We start from the raw sequence: 24148 nt of genomic DNA on the forward strand, positions 1-24148 counted from the left end.
GGGACCTCTGGCCTATACCATGCACTCCTACTGAGTTGGCCCCCGAGCAAAAGGGCAACGGAACGGGCACAAAAGCCCCAGAGAGCATCGGTGGCTTTTCCACTCCATCCGGCAGGAATGTCTGTACCGAAGATATACAAGCTGGAGCGACTTTGCACCCCTGCTCTACTGAAGGCTCTGCCCTTCTCCGCCCCTGCCCAAGGCAGATGAAGATCGCTGAAGCCCCTCTCGGCCCCCAGCACGGCCGAGTTCTCCACTAACTCATAGGGACATGCTCGTGATGTTCTCGTGGCTGAGCAGGCCCTTGCGGGAGCTGCTCATGCCGTGGCTGCTGCTGCAGTAGTCCTGGAGATTGTGGCGCAGGGTGACGAGGGCAGAGCCAAGGCAAGCGCGGTTGGGGGCCTGCAGCCCTCCCGGTAGCTGGAAGAGGACGGTAGCCACACCAGCCATGCCGTCGTCCGTAGGCTCCAAGGTGATCGGTCCCACTCGGAAGCTGGAGTAGGAGTAGCCCATGAGATGGGACAGGAAGGGCTCCGAGCGGCGGAAATGGGCCACGGGATAGGGGACCTCGTGGTAGGGTTTCAAGCGACTAGGCAAGGGCTGGGCGGCTGCCAGGGACGGGAGTTTGTGGGGGCGAGCAGGGAGAAACACCAGCTCGGCAGGTGCCCCCAAATTGTCCGGCTCAAAGTAAATGGTCACTTTGGCAAAAGGCCGGCTGGCCATCTTGGTCATCTCCTGCAGGTGGCGCCGCTGCTCGTGTCTCAAGTCCAGGAACTGCTTGACTTTCCAAAGCAAGACGCAGACGGAGAGGAAGAGGAAGAAGCAAGAGAAGAAGACGGAGAAGAAGACGAAGAGGTCAATGTGGGCCTGGTCTTGGCGGAAGAAGAGCAGGCCCTGAGACTCGGTGACGTTGGGGCCGCTCCCTCCGATGCCCAGCAGGATGACGTAAAAACGGCTGGATTTCAGGGCGTGGATCTCGTGCGGGTAAGTGATGACCACGCGATCTCGGACCCCTCGCACGATCAACACCGCCTGCTGCTCCCTCACGGTGATATAGGTGATCAAGCCGTGGGCCTGCGCCTCTCGGACCAGCGGAGACGACTGGCTCCCGTTGCTTAAGCCGCTGCGCGCCGCCGGGTCTTCCCCCGAGGGGACGATCCGCACCAAGTGGATGCCGGTGGCCCGGTCTACGTCCACCACAAACGTTTCGTAGGAGGTCGAGATGTAGACGTCCACTCCGCCGAAGGTCACATCGATGGTGATCCGGATGTCCACGTTGGTAAACTTGGGCTGGACTCCAAAGAAAACGGAGCGTCCAAACGGCAAGTTCTTGATGTTCGGCTCGTGAAAGCAGTTGAGTTGGGACATGGGGTCAAAGCAGCTCTCCTGATCGACAATGATCAGCCGATAGCATTGGTGGCCACCCACCGGATTCCCGTGGAATAACTCCCGGCATTTGGCACACTGTGGAAAGGAGAGAAAAAAGACCAGCAGGCAGATTTATAGGAAGCGATTCCAACTTATCTTAAACTGCTTCTTCCCACTCCAAGTTGAGAGCCATGTTTTAAGAAAGGGGTCCCCAACCTTGGCAACTTTTAAGACCTGTGGACTTCAACTCCCAGAATTCCCCAGCCAGCATGGCTGGCTGGGGAATTCTGGGAGTTGAAGTCCACAGGTTTTAAAGTTGCCAAGGTTGGGGACCCATTTTAAGAGATGCTGGTGAAACGGCATGCGTCATTTCCCACACCCCAGTAACACTCATTAGCGGACTTTATATTTACTTTGTCTAGCAAACTGATGCAGTCCCGTAATGTGTGTTTTCTGTGCTCGCGACAACTGCAGAATACAGTGGTTCTGACTGTGACTCCAGCCGCAAAAATTGGGTCTAGACACCCTGAAAATGTCAGGGTGTCACTCCCCTTCCAGCTACCATTCCATGATCTTTGAAGAAATGTAACATGTTCCAGGTTATTGTGATTGTGGGCCTTCAGGATTGCCCATGACTAGCTCCACCAATAAAAAACACGTGCTAAGTCGATAAATGTCTGTTGGGAAATGAATGTGGTGTTCTTCAGCTTCCATTTATCCCAGAAGGGGGTGTGGGGGTGTGAGGTGTGCAGGAGGGCATCCAGAGAAACCGTCTCTGATTTTGGGTGGCTGATTATCCACCCACTGAATGAGGTTCTCTTTCTCCCGATTTTAGCACCACTGCTTTTCTTTGGGGTCCTTCCCTGTCAGCCTGAACCCCCAGCCCCCCCACCCTCCCCTTCACCTGTTGTTTGTAGCAGTCCTTTTTGTCAGCTTGGGCACTGTTCTGGCAGCCTCCGGTCTCCGTGTTGTTTTGGCATGGGCAACCCGTCCCATCCAGTTCGTGGCAATAGTCAGCGTGGCCGTTACATTGGCACCTGGGAGAGGAGGGGGAGGTGAATGATTGCTCCAACTGCACCGCCCACCACCCTCTTAGCGGTCCAGGAGCCCTTTTGGTCATTCCATCAGAACTACAAGTAGTCCTCAACTTCTAACCACGATTGGAATGGGAATTTTGGTCACTACACAAGTCTTCACCTGATCGGGCCTGATTTTACAATGATTCACCCCCGTGGCCATTAAGTGACCCCTATGGTCATTAAGCACATCTCTGGCTTCGGGATCACAGGACCTTGAGATGTGGCCGCTGTCCTAAATGTAAGCCTAATGTAACCCCAAATTACAATCACATGACCACAGAGAGATCGTCAGTCGCTTTTTCTGAGATTTGTAACTTGGAACCATCTTTAAGTGAACAACTGTAAGGTGAGGGGACTTCCTCTGCCTCGATGGGGACTAGCGCCGAACGGGGAGAAATCTGTAGCTCAAGAACTGTGTCAGCTCAAGAACTGTCCACTTGGCCTCATCTGGACAGACCCCACCCCCAGTTTGGTCTAGTGCAGGGGTCTTCAACCTTGGCAACTTTAAGACACGTGGACCAGCATAGCTGGCTGAGGAATTCTGGGAGCTGAAGTTCACAAGTCTTAAAGTTGTCAAGGTTGCAGACCCCTGGTCTAGTGGTTAAGAAACCAGGCTAGAAAGCAGGAGACGGTGAGTTCTAGTCCCACCTTAGCCATGCAAGGCTAGCCGGTGACTTTGGCCCTTACTTGGTACATTTGCCCTCCAGCAGGAAGTAGCCGTGGAGGCAGCTCTCGCACTTGTCGCCAAAGCTGTTGTTCTGACAGTTCACACACATAGCCGCATCCTCGGTAGGGCCTTCCGCCACCCACGTGGGAATCTGTGAAAAGAAAAAGACAAGCCACACACGTTCTCTCCCATTCCCCCGTATTCCTGAAGAGGCATGAGCTACAGAGCCGTGATCAAAGCGGGTGGTCTCCTCTCAGCCACGCTGACACACTATAGAGCAAGGGTCTTCAAACTTGGCCCTTTTATGACTTGTGGACTTCAACTCCCAGAATTCCTCAGCCAGCTTTGCTGGCTGAGTCATAAAAGGGCCAAGTTTGAAGACCCCTGCTATAGAGGGTCTTCACACTCTCTGCCTCCGCCATTCCGCCCTTTGGCACGGCTGAAGTCCGCACCTCTTGAGGCAAAGGAAAGCAAGAGCGGTAGTTTGCACCTAGCGACTGCTTTATAACAAGCGAGTTGCCGGCCTCAATCATGGTCGCTAAACGAGGGCCATGGTCTACGACCCCGAACCGGGGGGGGGGGGAGCTTCGTTCCACTCACCAAGGCGGGCTCCAGGGGGAAGCGGGCTGGATTGTCTTGGGCTCGCTTGTATTCTTCCCGTGTGATGCACATGTTGCTGTTCCCTTGGCAGAAAAGGTGGCAAGGCCGGCAGAAGCCACCGTTCAGGGCGGACCCGACAAAGAGCGGCTGACATTTTTCACAGTGTGGCCCCTAAGGGGAGGAGCAGAAGGGGGCAGAGTTTTGCACGGCGGGCAGCACAAGGGTAAATGTATGGGTCTCTGTGATGGAACAGCGTAGCAAGCAGATGGACTCCCAGAAGGGAGAGGGGTGGGGACGGGGATTGCAGAGGAAGAAGAGGCAACTCAGCCCAGATATTGTGAGAGAAAGAGGGTGAGGACAGCCCCTCCCTAACAGTTCCCAGAGTGTATAGAGCAGAGGTCTTCAAACTTGGCCCTTTTATGACTTGTGGACTTCAACTCCCAGAATTCCTCAGCCAGCATGCCTGGCTGAGGAATTCTGGGAGTTGAAGTCCACAAGTCATAAAAGGGCCAAGTTTGAACTGGCTGAGGAATTCTGGGAGTTGAAGTCCACAAGTCATAAAAGGGCCAAGTTTGAAGATCCCTGGTATAGAGCAATGATGGGGAACCTTTTAGACACCAAGTGCCCAAACTGCAACCTAAAACTCACTTATGTATTGTCGGCTGCCGGATGGGCGTGGCCCATTGGGTGGGCGTGGCCCATTGGGTGGGTGTGGCTCATTGGGTTGGCGTGGCTGCAGTGGTAATGGAAGACTGGGGGATGAGACTAAAAAGTTCGATCAATCAATTCCAACTTGGCAAGATCTTTTTTTTTCCTGCGAGAAATTGAAATTGGTTGATTTATTGAACCTTGTTAGGCGGAGGCCTAAAGCGAAAAGGTTTTATAACACCCAGCTGAAGGCCTAGAACTGGGGCGACGGTGCGCGTGCCCACAGAGAGGGCTCTGCGCGCCACCTGTGGCACGCGTGCCATAGGTTCGCCACCACGGGTATAGAGAGTTGAATCTGGCAAGATTCCGTCTACAGGTAAGAAACAATGAAGAAGTCAGGCTGGGAGAATTACCGCCTGCAATTCTGGGTTTGGGGCCTGATGCCAAGAAAGCTTTTGCCTGGCTCCATTTGATGCACCAGCTGTGTCCCTTCCTGGATCAGTCAATTCAGACAGTCTCTTTTGAAGACAGTTTTGGACCATACCACCTTTGGTCCGTAAATTCTCGTCTCAATTGTGGTCGTAAGTCGAGGACTGCCTGTGCTCTATTCGGGAGGGGCTGTCTTCACTCTCTTTCTCTCACACGTAATACCCAGACTGAGTTGCCTCTTGCTCCTTCGGAATGCCCCCTCCCCCCGCTCCCCCAGGCAATCCACCTCCTTTGCTACCTTCCATCCCAGCCTCAAAAAAGGGCTGAGAACGCAAAACCCCCGGCAAGCTGACAATCCAGCTCAAATTAGTTCCTTTTGGTCGTGCAGGTTGCCTCCCCCCCAACCCCACCCCTGCTGTTCTCCGCCCTTCTCACCATGGTGTTGTTGAAACACTGCAGGCACTGGTCTTGGGCCCCCACGCCCCGGCAGTTGCTGTGTTTGTTGCACTGGCACTCCACCGAGCAGTTCTGACCCACGTAGCCAAAATGACACTGGCACGCGTTGGGCTCCACACAGGTCCCATTCACACAGCCTTGCTCGCACACCGGCTTGCACAGTCCTGTAATGCTGCAAAGGGGGGACAGAGGCGGGGGGCGGGGGAAATGGGCAGAATCACAAAAGGGTCTTCGGCACGGACGTGGAACTTTGTCGGAAACAGCAGACCTAACAACACCAATTCTCCTTCCCCTATCTCAGGGGTAGGCAACCTTGGCTCTTTTATGACTCGTGGACTTCAGCTCCCAGAATTCCCGAGCCAGCCAGCTGGCTGGCTCGGGAATTCTGGGAGTTGAAGTCCACGAGTCATAAAAGAGCCAAGGTTGCCTACCCCTGCCCTGTCCCCATCAATACTTGTGACTGCTTAGTACATTAACTTAAAGCAAATTAAGCAAAGAGCTGAAATTGGAGCTTAGCAAAGGAAAATCACTGAGCAACAATCCACTCTCTGGACAGAGAAAGACCAAGTCTGGACTGCAACGGTCACAGAGTTCGCAAGTCGGAGGGGACTATTGCAGTGCAGAGAAACAAAGCAGGAGGTCGTGCAAAGCGGAGCTGAGCATAGCAAATCTGGAGGCAGCCATGTCCCTTAGAAAAGGGGTCTCCAACCCCCGGTCTGTGAACTGGCACCGGGCCGTGGCATGCCAGCAACCGGTCCGCGCAAACAAGCAAAGCCCCATCTGCAGGATGCAGGCAGCACACAAAACCACATCCCCTCCGGTCCGTGGAAAAACCTCTCTCCATGGAACCGGTGGTGCCTGGTGCCCAAAAGGTTGGGGAGGGCTCTGCTTTAGAAGGCTGGGTGTTAACAGCCTGAGATTGTTTGCATGTCCATGTGCAGACATTCCTACCACCAAAGACTGCCTGAACATGCCCATAGGAGACGAACCAGGTTTGCTCAGGCCCCTTGGCTGTGCGACACACCCCTTCCCGCTCCTTCCTACCATCTAGTGAAGGCCAAGGTTTCAAAAGCGGCAACAGGTGGGGAAGTCAACCCAGAGGCTGAATGCAGGTAGGCAGGTAGGGAAAAGGACCTCCAGCCAGTTTAATTTCCCAGGCTGCGGAACTGGGGTCCCCCCCCCCACTCCCCCTTGTTAAGAGAGGCCTCAAAACAGAGCCCGACGTGAGCTAGAAGTACAGCCGGGACGCTCCTCGTACTGACTTGTCCAAGGTGTAGCCGTTTTTGCAGGTGCATTTGTAGCTGTGAGGCAGGTCGCTGCAATTTTGGGTCTCGTTGCAGTCGTGATGCCCATTCAGGCATTCGTTTTCGGGCGGGCACGACATGAACGCCCAGTCTGCTTTCAGGCCACACAACTCCACCAGCCCTGCAGAGCAGAGAGGAAAAGAGAGGGGGGGGAGAAATCTTGAGCTGCAGGAATGCATTTGTGAAGGAGAGTTGCTCAATCTTAGAGCTGGGTGGACTTCAACTCCCAGAATCCTCCAGCCAGCATGTGGGTAGCCCCCACCTCGCCCAGCGAAGGCCCACAAAGGAAGGCCCTGCATATCTGCCTGTCCACCTGCTGTACAATCTATCCCTTTACAAAGTTTTCAAAACAACCATGGCCAGAAGCACGATCCTGGAAGCTAATTCTCCACCTATAGATATATAAATATAGATATTTTTATCTCTTTCTCCCCCGTGGCTGACAAACCTGGTGCTCCTTCCTCTTCACAACAATCCTGTGAATTCAGTTGGGCTGAGAGAGAGCGACTGGCCCAAAGTCACCCAGCCAGCTTTCATGCCTAGAGCAGGACTAGAACTCCCTGTCTCCTGGTGACTGGCCCAAAGTCACCCAGCCAGCTTTCATGCCTAGAGCAGGACTAGAGCTCCCTGTCTCCTGGTGACTGGCCCAAAGTCATGCAGCCAACTGTCATGCCTAGAGCAGGACTAGAACTCACTGTCTCCTGGTGACTGGCCCAAAGTCATCCAGTCACCTTACATGCCTAGAGCAGAACTAGAACTCACTGTCTCCTGGTGACTGGCCCAAAGTCATCCAGTCACCTTTCATGCCTAGAGCAGGACTAGAATTCACCGTCTCCTAGTAACTGGCTGAAAGTCACCCAGCCAGCTTTTGTGCCTAGAGCTGTACTAAAACTCACCATCACCTGGTGACTGGCCCAAAGTTATCCAGCCAGCTTTCCTGCTAAGCCGAGACTATAACTCACCATCTCCTGGTGATTGGCCCAAAGCCACTCAGCCTGTTTTCCTGCCTAAGGTGAGATTAAAACTCACAATCTCCCAGTTTCTAGCTTCGTTTCCAGCCACTCTTTCTCGCCCTCTGCTTCCCACTGCTGAGCACCCATTCAATACTCCCCTCAGAATGCGCCAGCCAAACCCCAGGGACCCACCGTGGCGAGGGCCACTCCGCCCGCCCTCCAGACAGCGCCCTTTGCCATTCTCTCCCTGGAAGCTGCACCAGCCACACCGAGGCTGCTGGATGCAAAGAGCGCATTGCTGGAAATGGGAACAGGATGGAGTGCAGCTTTCCGACCCGCTCAGTACCCGGCCACACATCCCAGCCGCGCAGCGCATAGGTAGGTAAGTTGGACTCATGCACTGCAGAGAAGGGAGACAAAGAGAGAGAGAGAGAGAATACATTAGAGTAGGGGGTCTCCAAACTTGGTCACATTTAAGACCTGTGAACTTCCAACTCCCAGAATTCTCCAGCCAGCCATGTTGAGGACTTCAGCTCTCAGAATTGGACATGCTGGCCTGGGAATTCTGGGAGTTGAAGTCCACAAGTCTCCAAGTGGCCAAATTTGGAGACCCCTGTATTACAGTCTCCCTGGCAGAGCTGGCGTACACTGACCGCACAAATCATTTACCTGCTGCAGGCTGACACTCCAGACACACTGCTGCCAGCCCCCATCAGCCCCCTTGGAGCTGAGGCAGTCCCCACAAGTGCTGTGGTTGTGGCAGGGTGTGGGGCAGGCCAGGGGAGGCGAGGACTCCACAGGCATCGGGGAGACGTTGAGGAGCGAGTGGCTGAAGCAAGTCCAGTCGTAGGTGGGCTGCACGCTGAGGATGCGGCGGGTCTCCCCTAAACATTGGGGGGGGGAGGAAGAAGGGTGAATACAAAGAGCTTTCAAGGCCAGGATCTGTCAACTGTCTGACTAGCAAATTCAGCACTGAAGAAACTCTACAGCTTTGAGGTGCCATAAAAGATAAGCTTTATTGAATACACATCTCAGTATTGAAGAAGCAAAATCAGGTTTAAGTTTCCTGCACGAAAATCTGGCTAGTTAACAATAGCTCTCTATAACCCCCACCCATCAAGTGTTCACGTTGGCCAATCATATTTCTCTGGCTTGTTATGAGAAAGGTCCACTTCTTCGTCAGACACCTGCTTTTGTGACCTTGGTTCTCGTGGTCCGTAGACTACTTCTTAAAAAAAATCCCATTTCTCCCAAGCTTCCTCTCCCATTTCTACGGCAAGTTGAGCAACGACAGAGGTTAGCCAGCATCTTAGCAATTCAATCTTGACTGGATCATTCCCCTTAATTGCCTGCCCCCAACCACTCTACTGGGAGAGAAGCATGGTGGCCCACTATATTCAGGAGGACACTGAGAATGAAAGAAGAGGAAGATTCGGTTTGGGAGAAATGGATGTGTCTTCTCCAGAAACTCCATTGAAATGAACAGACGTTCAGGAGAACTTGGGGAGGTGGACTTCAACAGGGCTGATGTCTAGATGCTCTCCAGGGACCAAAGCTTCTGGGCCCAAGTCTCTCTTGGTCTTCCAAGCTATGGTGCCCTTAGCCAACTCTTCATGGTTAATTTTATAGTCATTAGCCCCATCTTCCCCAACAATCAAAGCGGAACCAGCCAGAGCATAGAAAAACTCAAAGAAGTACAAGTGGTCCTCAACGTACCACTACAATTCAGCCCAACATTTCTGTTGCTGGGACGTTTGTTAAGTGAGTTTTGCCCCATTTTACAACCTTTCTTGTCGCAGTTGTTAAATGAATCACTACAGTTGTTAAGTTAGTAACATGATTTGTGAGTGAACCTGGCTTCCCCATTGACGCTGCTTGTCAGAAAGGTTGCCAAAGGGGATCGTATGGCCCCAAGACACCGCGACCATCATAAATAGGAGAGTTGCTAAGCATCTGAATTTGGATCCCACAACTGTTGGGGATGCGGCAGTGGTTGCGAGTCCCTTTTTTAAGTGCCGTTGTAACTTCAAAGGGTCGCTAAATGAATCAGTAATGCAAGATGCGAAGAGGTGGAGAGACCTGGTCCACAGATTAGCCAAGAGTCAGCCATGACTGAATGGATATTGTCATATTGCCATTTGTCTGAAATGGTATAGGGTTTCCTGCCTGAGTGGAGGGCTGGACTAGATGACCTCCAAGGTCCCTTCCAACATCATCATCATATCATCATCATCATCCCCCCAACAGTTGTCTTTCGATTCTCGTCTCTTCGTCGTCAGAACTCTCCGCCCCCTTCTCTCCTCCCTAGTCTCCTCTTCTCACCCGACCTCTGCCAATCACAGACCACTCCCTCACCGGTGCGCTTGAATTGCCTCGTCCACATGCACTTCCCGGAAGCCGTGCACTTGGCGCAGTCGGACGCCTCGCACGAGATCTCGGAGCAGTTGCTGGCCACAAAGATCTCACGCTGGTTGATGCGGCAGTCATTCTCCGAAGTGCAGCTGCCGCTGCTGCTGATGCAGGCGCCCTCGGGGCAGTTGGTGCACCATTTACACTGCGGTGAGGGCTGGGGAGCAGAGAGCAGTCAGCAAACCTGGCGGCGGTAACCCACCCAAGTGTTGGAATCCTGAAGCCTGGAATGTGGTTCGATTTGGATCCCTCTTTCACTGCTGGGAATCCGTCCTCCCTCCATACTTTTTCCCCATAAACCACGCCTGTCTCGAAAGCAGGCATTTCTCGATCTCAGCAAATTTAAGATGGGTGGGCTTCAACTCCCAGAATTCGTGCCTGGCTGGGGAATTGTGGGAATTAACATCTGCACAGCTTAAAGCTTGTCAAAGTTGAGCAATACCAATCTAAGAGGCTCTGTGGGTTTTGCCAAAATGACCAAATACTTCCCTGGTTTGGAAAAATAAGAATAGAATAGAATAGAATAGAATAGAATAGAATAGAATAGAATAGAATAGAATAGAATAGAATAGAATAGAATAGAATAGAATAGAATAGAATAGAATAGAATAGAATAGAATAGAATAGAATAGAATAGAATAGAATAGAACCTTGGAGGTCTTCTAGTCCAGCCCCCCACTCAAGCAGGAGGACCTATACCGTCTCAGGTGACTGTCCGGTCTCCTCTTAAAAATCTCCAGTGATGGAGCGCCCACGATTTCTGGTGGCAAGCTGTTCCACTGGTTGATTGTCCTCACTGTCAGGAAGTTTCTCCGTAATTCCAGGTTGCTTCTCTCTCTCTCAAACCATTGTTTCTTGTCTTGCCTTCTGGTCCATTGGGAAATAAGTTGACCCCCTCTTCTTTTTGGCAGCCCCTCAGATACTGGAATACTGCTATCATGTCTCCCCTATTTTTTCTTTTCTCTAGATTAGCCATACCCAAATCCTGCAGCCGTCCTTATGTTTTAGTCACCAGGCTTTATTTTAGCTGCTCTTCTCTGCGCTTTTTCCAAGGTCTCACGTATGGTGACCAAAATTGGTTGCAGAACTGTATTTACAACAGTTGGAGGCTCTTTATAAAGAGATACTGCCTGTACACAATACACACACCAGTCCATTGTTGCTCAACCATGGCAAATTTAAGATGTGTGGCCTTCAACTCCCGCAATTTCCCAGCCAGCCATTCTCCAGGGCCTTTGTTCTCCCACCGTCAAATTCTCTTTCCAGACAGGCCCTGGATACACTGGGCCTATGTGCTCCCCATTAGCCCATCTCTCTTACTTCTTGGAAAGAGAGCACAGGATCAAAAGGTTGATGATCCCCTCTCTCTACTCAGGTTCTGCCTCCAAGTGGGCTCGTTGCCAGAACATGGGTGGGTGGCTACTTACAGGAATGCCCAGGCTGTGGGCCATGGCCCGAGGATGTTGGGCCAGGCACTCACTGCAAGTCCTCAGCCGTCGACACTCATCTGCAGATCTTGGGGTGGGGAAGCAGGAGATTCCCCCAACGGAGCAGCCTTGTCTGCAGGAAGAAGATCAACCGTGAGCTTCCGTCGTGAACCAAACTCCCCATCCATTTGAAAACCGGAAGTGATTTGCCATTGATTCCTTCCTAGAATTCATCGTGTCCTGGTGACTGGCCAGAAGTCACCCAGTCGGCTTTGAAGCCCAAGGTGGCACTAGAACTCATGGTCTAGTAATGGGCGCTAGGTGTGAAAAATGGTCATGTCGCTTTTTTCCAGTGTGGTCGTAGCTTTGAACGGTCACTAAAATGAACTCTCTGTAAGTTGAGGACGACCTGTATTCTGTTGTACCTTTCAGCCGCATCGGCAGAGACACAGCTGGCGTGGCACCAGATGCAGCTGGCATTGGAGCCGTTGCAAGCTTTCGGGCTGGAGAAGATAAGGCAGGGGTCAAGCGGCACCGAGAGGGCCAGCATGCGCCCCAGGGCCACCCCGCTGAAGCCCCCCGAGAGGTAGAGGCGGCCTCCCACAGAAGCCACGGCGTGGGCGATGGACTCGGTCATGGGCTCCCCCAGCACGGCGCCGGCTAGAGAGAGGAAAGACAAAAATCTTCAGTGAGAAAAACTGACCGGGGGGAGGAGGGGGGGAGAGAGAAAGAGCACCAACCCCCAAACAGAAAACAGAAGTGAAAGCACTCCTTTCGGCTCCCCACTGCTACAAGGCCAGTTAAGGAATATTCTTTCTACCGCAAGGCAGCTGGAAATGTTACCCCCAAATAGGTTAGTGCAGGGGTAGGCAACCTTGGCTCTTTTACAACTCCTGGACTTCAACTCCCAGAATTCCTGAGCCAGCCATGCTGAGGGGAAAGCGAGAGGTTTCCAAGCTGAGCCATGCTGGCTCAGGAATTCTGGGAGTTGAAGTCCACGAGTCATGAGGGGGCCATAGTTCCGCCATGCTGGCTCAGGGATTCTGGGAGCTGAAGTCCACAAGTCATGAGGGGGCCATAGTTCCGCCATGCTGGCTCAGGGATTCTGGGAGTTGAAGTCCACAAGTCCTGAGGGGGCCATAGTTCCCCCATGCTGGCTCAGGGATTCTGGGAGTTGACGTCCATGAGTCATAAAATAGCCAAGGTTGTCTACTCCTGGGTTAGTATATACAAAAGGTCCAGGGCAGACCTACTTCCCTTCCCTTCCCAATTATGTGCATATACCTACAAGCCCAAGAATATTTCCTTCCCTTCCCTCTTCAGACTCAAGCACCTAGTCCCTAATGTTGCTTCACAAACACTGCCACTTCTTTGATTGGCCCAAATAGTCTCCCGCTTTCTAGTCTGGCCCTTTAACCACTACACCAAACTGGTTATCAAAAATGTACAAAAATGCCAAATCCAGGCTAAGTATCTGACTGGCTGTGAGACCAATCACAATAATAACATAAGCTGCCCAGAGTTCCTTAGGACGGGTGTCCATATATTTAATTAAATTAAATATTAAATTAAATTAAATTAAACTGATAAAAAGAGTAGAATTTATTTGAATGAATAATAGGGCTTTGTGGGTTTAGCTTCCCTGCAGCAGCTGGGAAGTCTCAGCCTTCGTGACTTCGCTCTTCCTGTCTCTCTATCCCAGAGACACTTCAGCAAAAGCTTCCCGGCCCAGTTTGTGTACTGAAACCGCCTCCGTTCTTCAACCGGTGGAAATATTTAGCAGATTAAATGGAAGGGCCCCAAGTCAGCCTTAAGAGACCGGGGGCGCTTAATCATTTTGTAAAGTCATGCCCTCCTTGCTAGTCAAGGTCGTAGTCCTTGACTTACGACCACAACTGAGCTCAACTTTTCCACTGCTAAGCCAGGTAGCGGTTACCGAGTCATGCCCCATTTTATAGCCTTTTTTTTGGCCACGGTCGTTAACCGAAACACTGCCGCTGTTAAGTTGTGCCGTTGTTAAGCGAACCTGGCTTCCCTCCTTGACTTCTGACTGTCAGATGCTCCCTAGAAAGGCTGCAAATAAAAACCCAAGGGGCCGGGGACGCTGCAGCCATCCTAAAGAGAGGCCAAGTGCCTGAATTTTGATCACGTAACCATGAGGATGCTGCAACGGTCGTGAAGTGTGTAAGACTGGTCCTAAGCCCCTTTTCTCAGCACCGCTGTAACTCTGAACGGTCGCGAAACAAACGACTGAAGGCGAACGCACGTATCCCGTCGACTAAGGAAACGCTTGTTAAGTCAAGGACCCCCTGGGTGTCCTCTACCTGTGCTGTTGGGAAGGATCCAAGTATTGCAATTCAGCTGGTAGAAGAAAACGTGGCTGGTGAAGTTCTCCCGTTCGTTTCGCCCGCCTATAACCACCATGGTGTCCTTCAGCACAGCGGCCACGTGGAAGAAATGGGCCAGAGGCTGGAGAGAGATGGGGACGGAGAGATGAATACAGCATCCATTGTTGTTCATCGCATTACCAAAAGGATGTTGAGGCTTTGAAAAAAAGTGCACGATTAAAGGCCTGGAGACCAAAACATAGGAAGAACGGTTGTAGGATTTGGGTATGGCCAGTCTAGAGAAAAGAAGGACTAAGGAGGGACATGATAGCAGCGTTCCAGTATCTCAGGGGCTGCCCCAAAGAGGAGGGAGTCAAGCTATTCTCCAAAGCGCCCGAAGGCAGGAGAAGAAGCAACGGATGGAAACCAACCATGGAGAGAAGCAACCTAGAACTAAGGAGAAATTTCCTGACAGTGAGAACAATTAACCAGTGGAACAACCTGCCTCCAGAAGCTGTGAATGCTCCAAACCTGGAAGTTTTTAAGAAGAGACTGAACAGCCACTTGTCTGAAATGTATAGGATCTCCTGCTTGAGCGAGGGGTTGGACTAGAAGACCTCCAAGGTCCCTCCCAGCTCTATTCTGATTCTGAGGTTTGCCTCTAATTTGCATCCAAAGCTCAGGCTTTGGAGATGCTTCATTCTGCCAGGTGGGGTCCTACCGATCTCTATCCCAGGATTATATTTAGGGATTTTCCAAATGGTTTCTTGGTATCAGATTACAGGTTAGCACTGTATCTTATATGGCCGCTTAAGAAAACTAATGGTCCAAAACTCTGTGTCCTCCCTCCGAAGAGCATCTAGGCCTCCGTGTAAATTCTGCTGCCAGAGGCTCTCACCTTTGGGCCTTGAGACGGGGCCAGTAAACTCCAGGTCAAGTTGGGGTAGTAAAGGCTGTAGAGTTCAGGAGAAGCTGACACCATCTCCACGTGGAAGCGGTGGCCACCAAAGACGTAGATAGCATCCGTGCTCTCGTGGTACACAGCCGAGTGGCCGTACAGACCTGCAAAGGAAATCTGGAGTAGCAATGTGTGCCCCTGTACGGCTTAGGGGAACCTACTTAGGCCAGAGCTTCTCAACCCTGGCAACTTGGCTGGCTGGCTGGGGAATTCTGGGAGTTGAAGTCCGCACATCTTCAAGTTGCTAAGGTTGAGAAACGTTGACTTAAGTCAAGGGTAGGCAACCTCGGCTCTTTTATGACTCCTGGACTTCAGCTATGCTGACTCAGGAATTCTGGGAGTTGAAGTCCATGAGTCATAAAAGAGCCGAGGTTGCCTACTCCTGACTTAAGCTATTGAGTTGTCCACCCTTCTTGCATTGGCTGGTGAATCTGCCAATCTGAAACACGGGAGATTTTTGGTGCACCCATGAATCTCTACCGTGCAGTCTGGAGAATCTGGAGGGCTTCCTTGCTTGGAAGCATTTTTGCAAAAAGAGAGCAGGCTTATACCTCCCACCACCTCTTGGTAATGGATCCTGGAATGCCTGTCCAAAATTTTATTTCGGCAACTGCTCGTCTCTCCCCTGGATTCCCTGCTGACATTGTCCGTATCATCTACCTGTCGGAGGTGTTCCAGCCTGGTTCCCAGCGTGCCAGCTCTCCGACGCCACGTTATATTCCAGCAATTTCTTATTGAAGCCGTTCTCAGGAGAGTAGCCCCCGATGAGGATCAAGGACGAGCCGCGTCGCACCGTGAGGGTGTGACCAGCTACAGCTGGGATCAGAGGATCCTAGGGTGGGAAGGAAGCAAAGAGAGTCTGCTAAGCCTAAAGAGGAACACTGAACGGAAGACGGCTCTCTGCTCTCTACCCGCTGGAGTCGTCTTTAGATGAATGATACAGGAATGAGGCATTATCAATTATCAATCACAAAAGAGCTGGAAGGGACCTTGGAGGTCTTCTAGCCCAACCCCCTGCTCAAGCAGGAGACCCTACACCATTCCAGACAGGTGGCTGTCCACTCTCTTCTTAAAAACCTCCAGTGATGGAGCACCCACGTCTGAAGGCAAGCCGGCCCACTGGTTGATTGTCCTCCCTGTTAGGAACTTTCTCCTTAATTCCAGGTTGCTTCTCTCCTTGATTAGTTTCCATTCGCTGTTACTTGTCCTGCCTTCTGATGCTTTGGGACATAGGTTGACTCCCCCTCCTCTTCGTGGCAGCCCCTCAAATACTGGAATACTGCTACCATGTCCCCCCTACTCCTTCTTTTCTCTAGACTAGCCAAACCCAAATCCTGCAGCTCTTCCTTCATTTGTTTTAGTCTCCAGGCCTTCAATCGTCTTAGTTGCTCTTCTCTGAACTTTTTCCTTTATCCTGGAGAATCACGTCCCTGTTTATCAACGGAGAAGACTAAGACAATGCCCAGATTTTCCACTGGATGGGGACACCCCTTCCCCGCTGCTCAGGAAGATGATGTCACGCAGCGAACCAAGCGGCCTCTTTTCTCTCCTTTTGCTTTTCTAGATCTATTAGTTGCTAAAGGGTTAAGGGGAAATGAAGAGGGCTGTCTCTCTCTTTCTCTCTGGCGGGAACAAACAAGCGACTTTATTGTTTTCTGCCTATAATACAAGAATCTCCTCCAGACTGGCAGTTTTCACCCGGGAAAGACCAGATAAGGCTCTAGCGGTCCCCAACCTTTGCGGCTTTGCGGACTGGTGGCAGAGGGGGAGAGGGGATGATGAGTCTGTGTGAGCTGTGGGGGAGCGCCTGCACGAAGCCTTGCTTGAGCGGGGTCCCCAAGATTGTCTGGGACATTACACATCCTCCCCACGACCTGTTTTCCTTCTTACCTTCTGGCAGGAGGGGGCTGCGTGGTATCCGAAGCAGAACACCCAGATTCAGTCACGGCTTTGTGCCATACAGTATTAACCTTGTGAACGCTAAAGCTTCCTCCTTCCGTTATGTATTCAAGATGGACAGCGATGAATATTTTTATATGTGATTTATATGTAAGGGTGTATAGGTCTACACATACGTTGTATATAGTGTTTTAAATGTGCGTTATGCATGTGTGCACTTTGAGAGCCAGCGACTAAATTTCATTTTTAATGTGTGCCGTTGTGCCCACAGGGAAAAAAAATGGCAATAAAGGTTCTCTCTCTCTACCTATTCTTGTTTGAAGACCAGGAAGGAGCAGACCCTGGAGAAGATGGGTCAGTTCTGGATATTCTTTATCCAAAAGAGGATTATTTCCATCATGTTTGGGGGCAGAGGATTCCAGGAGATACTCGTGGCAACAGAAGCAGCTCAACACACCCAGGGACTGACTAAGGAGGCTTGGCGTTCATGGGATCCCACCGAGAATGGGACATCTTACCGGCAGAAGCCTCCACTGCAAAGTGGTGAGGTTCAGCAACCAGAAGTCACTGGCCACTCCGTCTGCGGTCAGCCCACCAAGGACGTACATGGCTTTGCCTGAGGATATGTAGGCAGCCGCATGGAAGTAGCGGGGGTTGGGCCCCGGCCCTCGGTCCTCTGTTCCTGCCAGCATCTGAGTCCAGCGACGTTCAGCGATGGAGTACCTGTGGAGTCACAGCAGCTCTGGCCTAGTTCCGACAGATGGAACTCTTCAAAGAGGCATTGTTTACCTTCAAGAATCTTTATTCGAGCTGCATGGCACCGGCAGGTACATGGTTGAAGCCAAAATCTGAACTCCCCTCCCCTGAACACATAGTACCAAAGCACAATTCCCTCCTCTAATTAACAGTCGTAAATCACATTCTCCAATTAGTTTGAAATGTAGACCTTCCTCCAGTTCTTATCATCTCTTATTTCAAACAACCTTGAAAAAAACACTGGATGTTTTTATGTCTGACTAACTCCCATACACATTCTTCCTCCCCACCCCCCAGCCCCAGCATCATCCAATCCTAACTCTAAAAGTAACACACAAGCTCAGGGGGAAATGGCTGCATTTTCATATATTCTCAAAGCAAGAACATCCGATATGTTAGCGGCGTTGACAAGCACCTTTGGCTGTCAGGCCGACAAAGGCAGCAGGTGTTTGGGGAGGCCCTTTGCGGAGGGAAGAGTCTCTTTACCTGTACACGTTACCCAGCATTCCTTCACGCAGCGACATGCCTCCAAACATCCAAAGGGTGGAGTCGGGACCCTCCACCATGGTGTGGCCTAAACGGTGAAGGAAGCGGCTGGCCGTGTCCTTGAAGCCAAAAACAGGGGGAAGAGGATGAGGTTACCATCTCTCACTTTTAACACAAGCTCGAAAAGTGTTGTAGGGAGATGTTCCACACCTTGCTCCCTGTCATCAGGGTGACTTCAGGTTCAGAAGATATGAGACTCTCCTCAAGCTCCTTTCGTTCATCTATTTAAGGGTCTATGCTTGAAGAGTTCTCTGGGCATGTTACGGATGAAATACCCATAAGAATCTAACTGAGACGTTAAATATAATTTAAAACTTTTGAGAAAACAAAAAGAAAAAAAAAGAAAAACATTTGTCCTTGGAGCAATTCCGCCTGTGAAAGGGCGTCCAAGTCTGGCTTATCAAATATCCCCTACAAACTGTACAATCAATTGTTTTAAGAAGCTTACAAAAGGGACTCAAGTTAAACCTCTGCCAGAGGCAATCACAAAATGAAAACAGCTTCTGGAATTGGCAATATGGCAGGTCCTGTAACCTGTGTCCCAGCCAAGCTGGGAGGGAGGGAGGGAGGGAGGGAGGGAGGGAGGGAAGGAAGGAAGGAAGGAAGGAAGGAAGGAAGGAAGGAAGGAAGGAAGGAAGGAAGGAAGGAAGGAAGGAAGGAAGGAAGGGACTACTTCCATAGGACGGAAGTAACTTACAGCGGTCAATTGGGTGTCAATCAAAGTTTCCCAAATGATCTTGTCAGCCTCCAGTGGGATGGTGCAGTCAGCCCCAGCAAAGCCATCACTGCAGATACACAGACCCAGCCTCTGGAGAAAAAGTGAAGATAAGGCAAGGAGGCTCGTAGGAGGAATACAGATAGGGCTGGTTCTGCTTTGCCTTTGCCTGGGATTTGTTGGGAAAAAGCACCCAAAATGTCAACATCCATCTCAGATTGGTTAAACACAACTGCTAATGTAACAGACTCTTAGGGTGTCTAAAATGTGAGCCAAACAGCATTACTCAGATTAGATAGCATCATCAGTGTTAGTCTGATGACGTTACCTAGATGGGTCATGAAACGTCTGCAAGAAAACAACCAAATTCTGGGAGTACCAAGGACCCCACAATTCAGCCCTGAGCTACAAATATCCTCCTTTATTGATACACTGATCTTCTAATATGTCTTTCTCCACCAACTACCATTTCCTTAAATGAATGCATGGAAAATCACCTCGCCTAGAGCAGGGGTAGGCAACCTTGGCTCTTTTATGACTCGTGGACTTCAGCTCCCAGAATTCCTGAGCCAGCACGGCTCAGCATGGAAATCTCTCCCTTTCCCCTCAGCATGGCTGGCTCAGGAATTCTGGGAGTCAAAGTCCACAAGTCATAAAAGAGCCAAGATTGCCTAGCCCTGGCCTAGAGGAATGTATTGGTCCCCCTAACCCAGGGGTGTCAAACTCAATTTCATTGAGGGCTGCATCAGCATTGCGGTTGCCCTCAGGGGGCCGGGTGGGTGTGGCCTGGGTGGGCGTGGCCTACTTGGGTGGGCATGGCTAGAGTGCATATGGCCTACTGGGTGGGCGTGGCTAGCTCTACATCATTGGCATCAAGGGTGCCTATGGGGGCCTGGGCAGGAGTGGGACAGATCTGAGGGTCTCTGGCAGAAGGAGGGTCTCTGGGCCAGGGCCAAGGCAATGGGGGCCGTACCCTCACTGTTTCCAGGATGGCTTCGCGGGCCACATGAAACCACTTCGTGGGCCGGATCTGGACCCCAGGCCTTGTGTTTGACATGTCTGCCCTAACCGCTCTGATAGACTGGGAGGGTTTTCTACATTTTGTTGCATCAAAATAAAGTGATCTAGGCATGGAAACCTTCCCTTGAATATGCATTAATGGCATGAAATTAAATCCCAAGAAAGGACAAATTCCTCAATTCACACAGGTCTTGCGCAGGTCATAGAAAAAGTCCATGGACATTACATACATTGGAAAATGCACCTTTGCAACCACAGGGAGGGAGTTAACTGCAGACAACGATTCAATACCTCCACGCACTTTGGAAAGTACATTATGGAACAAATTATTTCAACAATGGTCTGATCTTTCTCCTGTTAAACAGGTGTCCGCACGACCCACTTACCCTGTTGCAAATTCCCTGCCCAGCGTGAGCGCTACAGTTGCCTGGACAGACCTGGAGCTTGCAGCTGGGCCCGGTGTAGCCAGGCTTGCAAACACAGTGGCCCTCCTGGCATTCCTGGTTGACGTGACAGCTGGGCCGGCAACGGTGCACCGTGTAGGTGGCATTAAAGCCTGAGGCCTCACTAGAGTTGGCTTCATAGTAGATAACCAGAAGGCCTGCAAGTTTGAAAAAGGATAAAACTTGATGAGGATCCCGGAGCTGTGGGGCACCAGGTGGGAGAGATGTTCTTTGAAGGCAATATTTGTTAATGTCAGCAGCTTGAAGATGGGTGGACTTCCAACTCCCAGCATGCTGACTGAGGAATTTGGGGAGTTGGAAGTCCACCTGTCTTCAAGTTGCCCAGGTTAAAAAACACTGCATTAAGAGAATGAGCTTAGCGGTTGCCTTCAGACCCTCATCTGAAGCAGGAGAACACAAGAAGCAGAGCGGAGAAGACACAAATAGACAAAACAAGCTTAGATTAACTCATCCTGCACAGGATTCCAACCCCTTAGAGCAGGGGTAGGCCACCTTGGCTCTTTTATGACTCGTGGACTTCAACTCCCAGAATTCCTGAGCCAGCCATGCTGAGGGAAAAGGGAGAGGTTTCCAAGCTGAGCTATGCTGGCTCAGGAATTCTGGGAGTTGAAGTCCACGAGTCACGAGGGGGCCATAGTTCCCCCATGCTGGCTCAGGAATTCTGGGAGTTGAAGTCCTCGAGTCATAAAAGAACCAAGGTTGCCCACCCCTGCCTTAGAGGGTAAACACACTTTTCGAAACAAGGCTCTCTTGTCTTTTGCTAACCCCCCCCCCCGCCCAAAATGCCAAATGCCTAAGGATCTGATGAGCCACAGAGACTGACAGCCGAGTCCGACTGTTATTACAGACGTTCCTCGAGTTAAGAACATGTTCAAATCCTCACTTTGTCTTTAATTCAAATTCATATGTTAAGTCAGAACTCCTACTTACAGACAGACTGGCCTACGACTAAAAATGGCAGACAGCACTGTCCTTCCTCGTATTGTAAAAGCAGTCAAGATTCCCGTCCTTCATCAGAACTGGATTCCAACTTAATTTTAACGTTTCTTATATTTCAAACTATTTACTGGCTTTATATTCCTGTCCTGCATGGACTAAGGGAGGGAGGGAGGGAGGGAGGGAGGGAGGGAGGGAGGGAGGGAGGAAGGAAGGAAGGAAGGAAGGAAGGAAGGAAGGAAGGAAGGAAGGAAGGAAGGAAGGAAGGAAGGAAGGAAGGAAGGAAGGGACTTCCATAGGATGGAAGTGAGATGGGCGGGGATATAAGTTTAATAAATAAACCAACGTCAACCGAATTCTTTTTCTTACCTGATACTGCTTCTACAGTAACGGGACGGGGATGACCTTGGCCGCAGAATGCCCCAATGAGAGTCCGATCCAGCTGGATCAGTCCTGTGTCCAGGAAGTCAGGGACGCCATCGAAGACGTAGATATAGTTATGCTAAGGAGGAATTGAAGGAGACAAGGAGATGAGACCACACCAACGGAGGTAGAAATGTCCAAGGTCCCTTCCAACTTCATTATTACTATTACTATTATTATTATTATATTATTTTGTGGTTGTTATCGCTGCTGCTGCTGTTTGTGGTTGTTATTATTATTACTACTATTATTATTATTATTGCCTTTTGTAACCAAAGTCCATGGGGAAGCTAGATTCGCTTAACAACCGGGTTACTAACTTAACAGCTGCAGTGATTCACTTAAGAACCGGGTCAAGCAAGGTCGTAAAATGGGGCAAAATTCACTTAACAACTTCTCGATCAGTGACAGAAAATTGGGGCTCTACTGTGGCCGTAAATAATTTTGTCTCCTTTTGCCTCTTTGAAGCAGAAATGCAAAATCTGCCCCACCGGTTGCCCCAACTTGCCTGCTGACCGGCAGGTGCGTCATTATCCCTCTCGCTTACCATGCAAAGGGTGTCTGGCTGAATGGTGAGTGTGATTGTTGGACAGCTTTGTTCAGGCCGGCACGGTTGGATGTCCGCCCCAGTTGACAAGACCCAGACGCAGTAGGAGAGCCCGTTAGAGGGCGGCCCCCCGGCCCGCTGAGAGCTCAGGGAGGAAGAGGAAGAGAGGCTGAGGAGCAAGGTGCGCCCCACGCACTCCTGATAGCAAACGCCACCATTTCTGCGGAAGGAAAAGGAATCGGGCTCAGCTCACACGCTCCAAGGCTTAGACCAGGGGTAGGCAACCTCTTGGACTTCAACTCCCAGAATTCCTGAGCCAGCATGGGGGAACTATGGCCCCCTCATGACTCGTGGACTTCAACTCCCAGAATTTCTGAGCTAGCATGGGGGAACTATGGCCCCGTCATGACTCATGGACTTCAACTCCCAGAATTCCTGAGCCAGCATGGGGGAACTATGGCCCCGTCATGACTCGTGGACTTCAACTCCCAGAATTTCTGAGCTAGCATGGGGGAACTATGGCCCCGTCATGACTCGTGGACTTCAACTCCCAGAATTCCTGAGCCAGCATGGGGGAACGATGGCCCCGTCATGACTCATGGACTTCATCTCCCAGAATTCCTGAGCCAGCATGGGGGAACTATGGCCCCGTCATGACTCGTGGACTTCAACTCCCAGAATTTCTGAGCTAGCATGGGGGAACTATGGCCCCGTCATGACTCGTGGACTTCAACTCCCAGAATTCCTGAGCCAGCACGGCTCAGCTTGGAAGCCTCTCTCTTTCCCTCAGCATGGCTGGCTGAGGAATTCTGGGAATTCAGTGAATCTGGCTCTCCACCCCCACCCCACCCCCCTTGACTTTGCTTGTCAGGAGGTCGCCAAAGGGGATCACATGACCCCAGGACGCTGCAACCGTCACAAATATGAGTCAAGTGTCTGAATTTTGATCAGGTGACCTTGGAGAGGCTGTAACGGGCACTAAGTGTGATAGTCCAGGAGTCATAAAAGCGCCGAGATCGCCTACCCGTGGCTCAGACAGTTTAAGAGATGGCTGCTGTATCATCCGAGTTCTGGGAAGACTGCAAGCTTCACATGGGAAAGAACCAACCAGGAGACTGAGGGCTTATTCAGGATGACAAATATTTCTGTATTAGCAGCAGTTTCCGTCAGTCTGACTTGAATTAGAAGCAGTGATAAAAGCAAGAGTAGCCTATAATTAGCTCCCAACAGATTTCAACCCGGAAGGAGTAGCCCAGGAAAGGAAAGGAAAGAAGGGAAGGTAAAGGGAAGGAGGAAAGGAAAAGAAAGGGGAAGGGGAAGGGGAAGAGGAAAGGAAAGGGGAAAGGGAAAGGGAAGGAAAAGAAAGGAAAGGAAAGGAAAGGAAAGGAAAGGAAAGGAAAGGAAAGGGGAGGAGAGGAGAGGAAAGAAAAGGGAAAGGAAAGGAAAGGAAAAAGGAAAGGAAAGGAAAGGAAAGGAAAGGAAAGGAAAGGGGAGGAGAGGAGAGGAAAGGGGAGGAGAGGAGAGGAAAGGAAAGGAAAGGAAAGGAAAGGAAAGGGAAAGAAAAGAAAGGAAATGGGGAAGGGAAGGGAAGGGAAGGGAAGGGAAGGGAAGGAAAGGAAAGGAAAGGAAAGGAAAGGAAAGGAAAGGAAAGGAAAGGAAAGGAAAGGAAAGGAAAGGAAAGGGAAAGGAAAGGAAAGGGGAGGAGAGGAGAGGAAAGGAAAGGAAAGGAAAGGAAAGGAAAGGAAAGGAAAGGAAAGGGGAGGAGAGGAGAGGAAAGGAAAGGAAAGGAAAGGAAAGGAAAGGAAAGGGGAGGAGAGGAGAGGAAAGAAAAGGGAAAGGAAAGGAAAGGAAAGGAAAGGAAAGGGAGGAGAGGAGAGGAAAGGAAAGGAAAGGAAAGGAAAAAGGAAAGGAAAGGGGAGGAGAGGAGAGGAAAGAAAAAGGGAAAGGAAAGGAAAGGAAAGGAAAGGAAAAGGAAAGGAAAGGAAGGAAAGGAAAGGAAAGGAAAGGAAAGGAAAGGAAAGGAAAGGGAAGGAAGAGGAAAGGAAAGGGAGGAGAGGAGAGGAAAGGGAGAGAAGAAAGGGAAAGAGGGAAAAGGAAAGGAAAGGAAAGGAAAGGGAAAGAAAAGAAAGGAAATGGGGAAGGGAAGGAAGGGAAGGAAGGGAAGGGAAGGAAAGGAAAGGTAAGGAAAGGAAAGGAAAGGAAGGAAAGGAAAGAAAG

General features: G+C 50.8%; 1 protein-coding gene across 1 annotated transcript in view; it reads right to left on the bottom strand.

Annotated features, from left to right (window-relative positions):
- Positions 1-242: 242 nt before the first annotated feature.
- The window catches only part of LOC308671825 (multiple epidermal growth factor-like domains protein 8), a gene marked incomplete at its 5' end in the record, with an annotated part of 33512 nt that continues 9606 nt past the window's right edge, over positions 243-24148 (bottom strand). The window contains 20 exons of the mRNA XM_081334308.1: positions 243-1464; positions 2273-2405; positions 3135-3265; positions 3715-3885; positions 5227-5419; positions 6510-6672; positions 7697-7904; positions 8174-8388; positions 9860-10070; positions 11341-11473; positions 11766-12000; positions 13665-13809; positions 14566-14729; positions 15286-15457; positions 17043-17247; positions 17767-17885; positions 18524-18634; positions 19948-20162; positions 21331-21463; positions 21932-22151. Of these exons, the coding sequence (XP_081190434.1) occupies positions 262-1464; positions 2273-2405; positions 3135-3265; positions 3715-3885; positions 5227-5419; positions 6510-6672; positions 7697-7904; positions 8174-8388; positions 9860-10070; positions 11341-11473; positions 11766-12000; positions 13665-13809; positions 14566-14729; positions 15286-15457; positions 17043-17247; positions 17767-17885; positions 18524-18634; positions 19948-20162; positions 21331-21463; positions 21932-22151 (4480 nt within the window). The 3' untranslated portion in view covers positions 243-261. The remainder of the gene's footprint in view (positions 1465-2272; positions 2406-3134; positions 3266-3714; positions 3886-5226; positions 5420-6509; positions 6673-7696; positions 7905-8173; positions 8389-9859; positions 10071-11340; positions 11474-11765; positions 12001-13664; positions 13810-14565; positions 14730-15285; positions 15458-17042; positions 17248-17766; positions 17886-18523; positions 18635-19947; positions 20163-21330; positions 21464-21931; positions 22152-24148) is intronic.

The sequence above is a fragment of the Vipera berus genome, assembly GCF_964194415.1.
Source record: "Vipera berus genome assembly, chromosome: 9".
NCBI lineage: Eukaryota > Metazoa > Chordata > Lepidosauria > Squamata > Viperidae > Vipera > Vipera berus.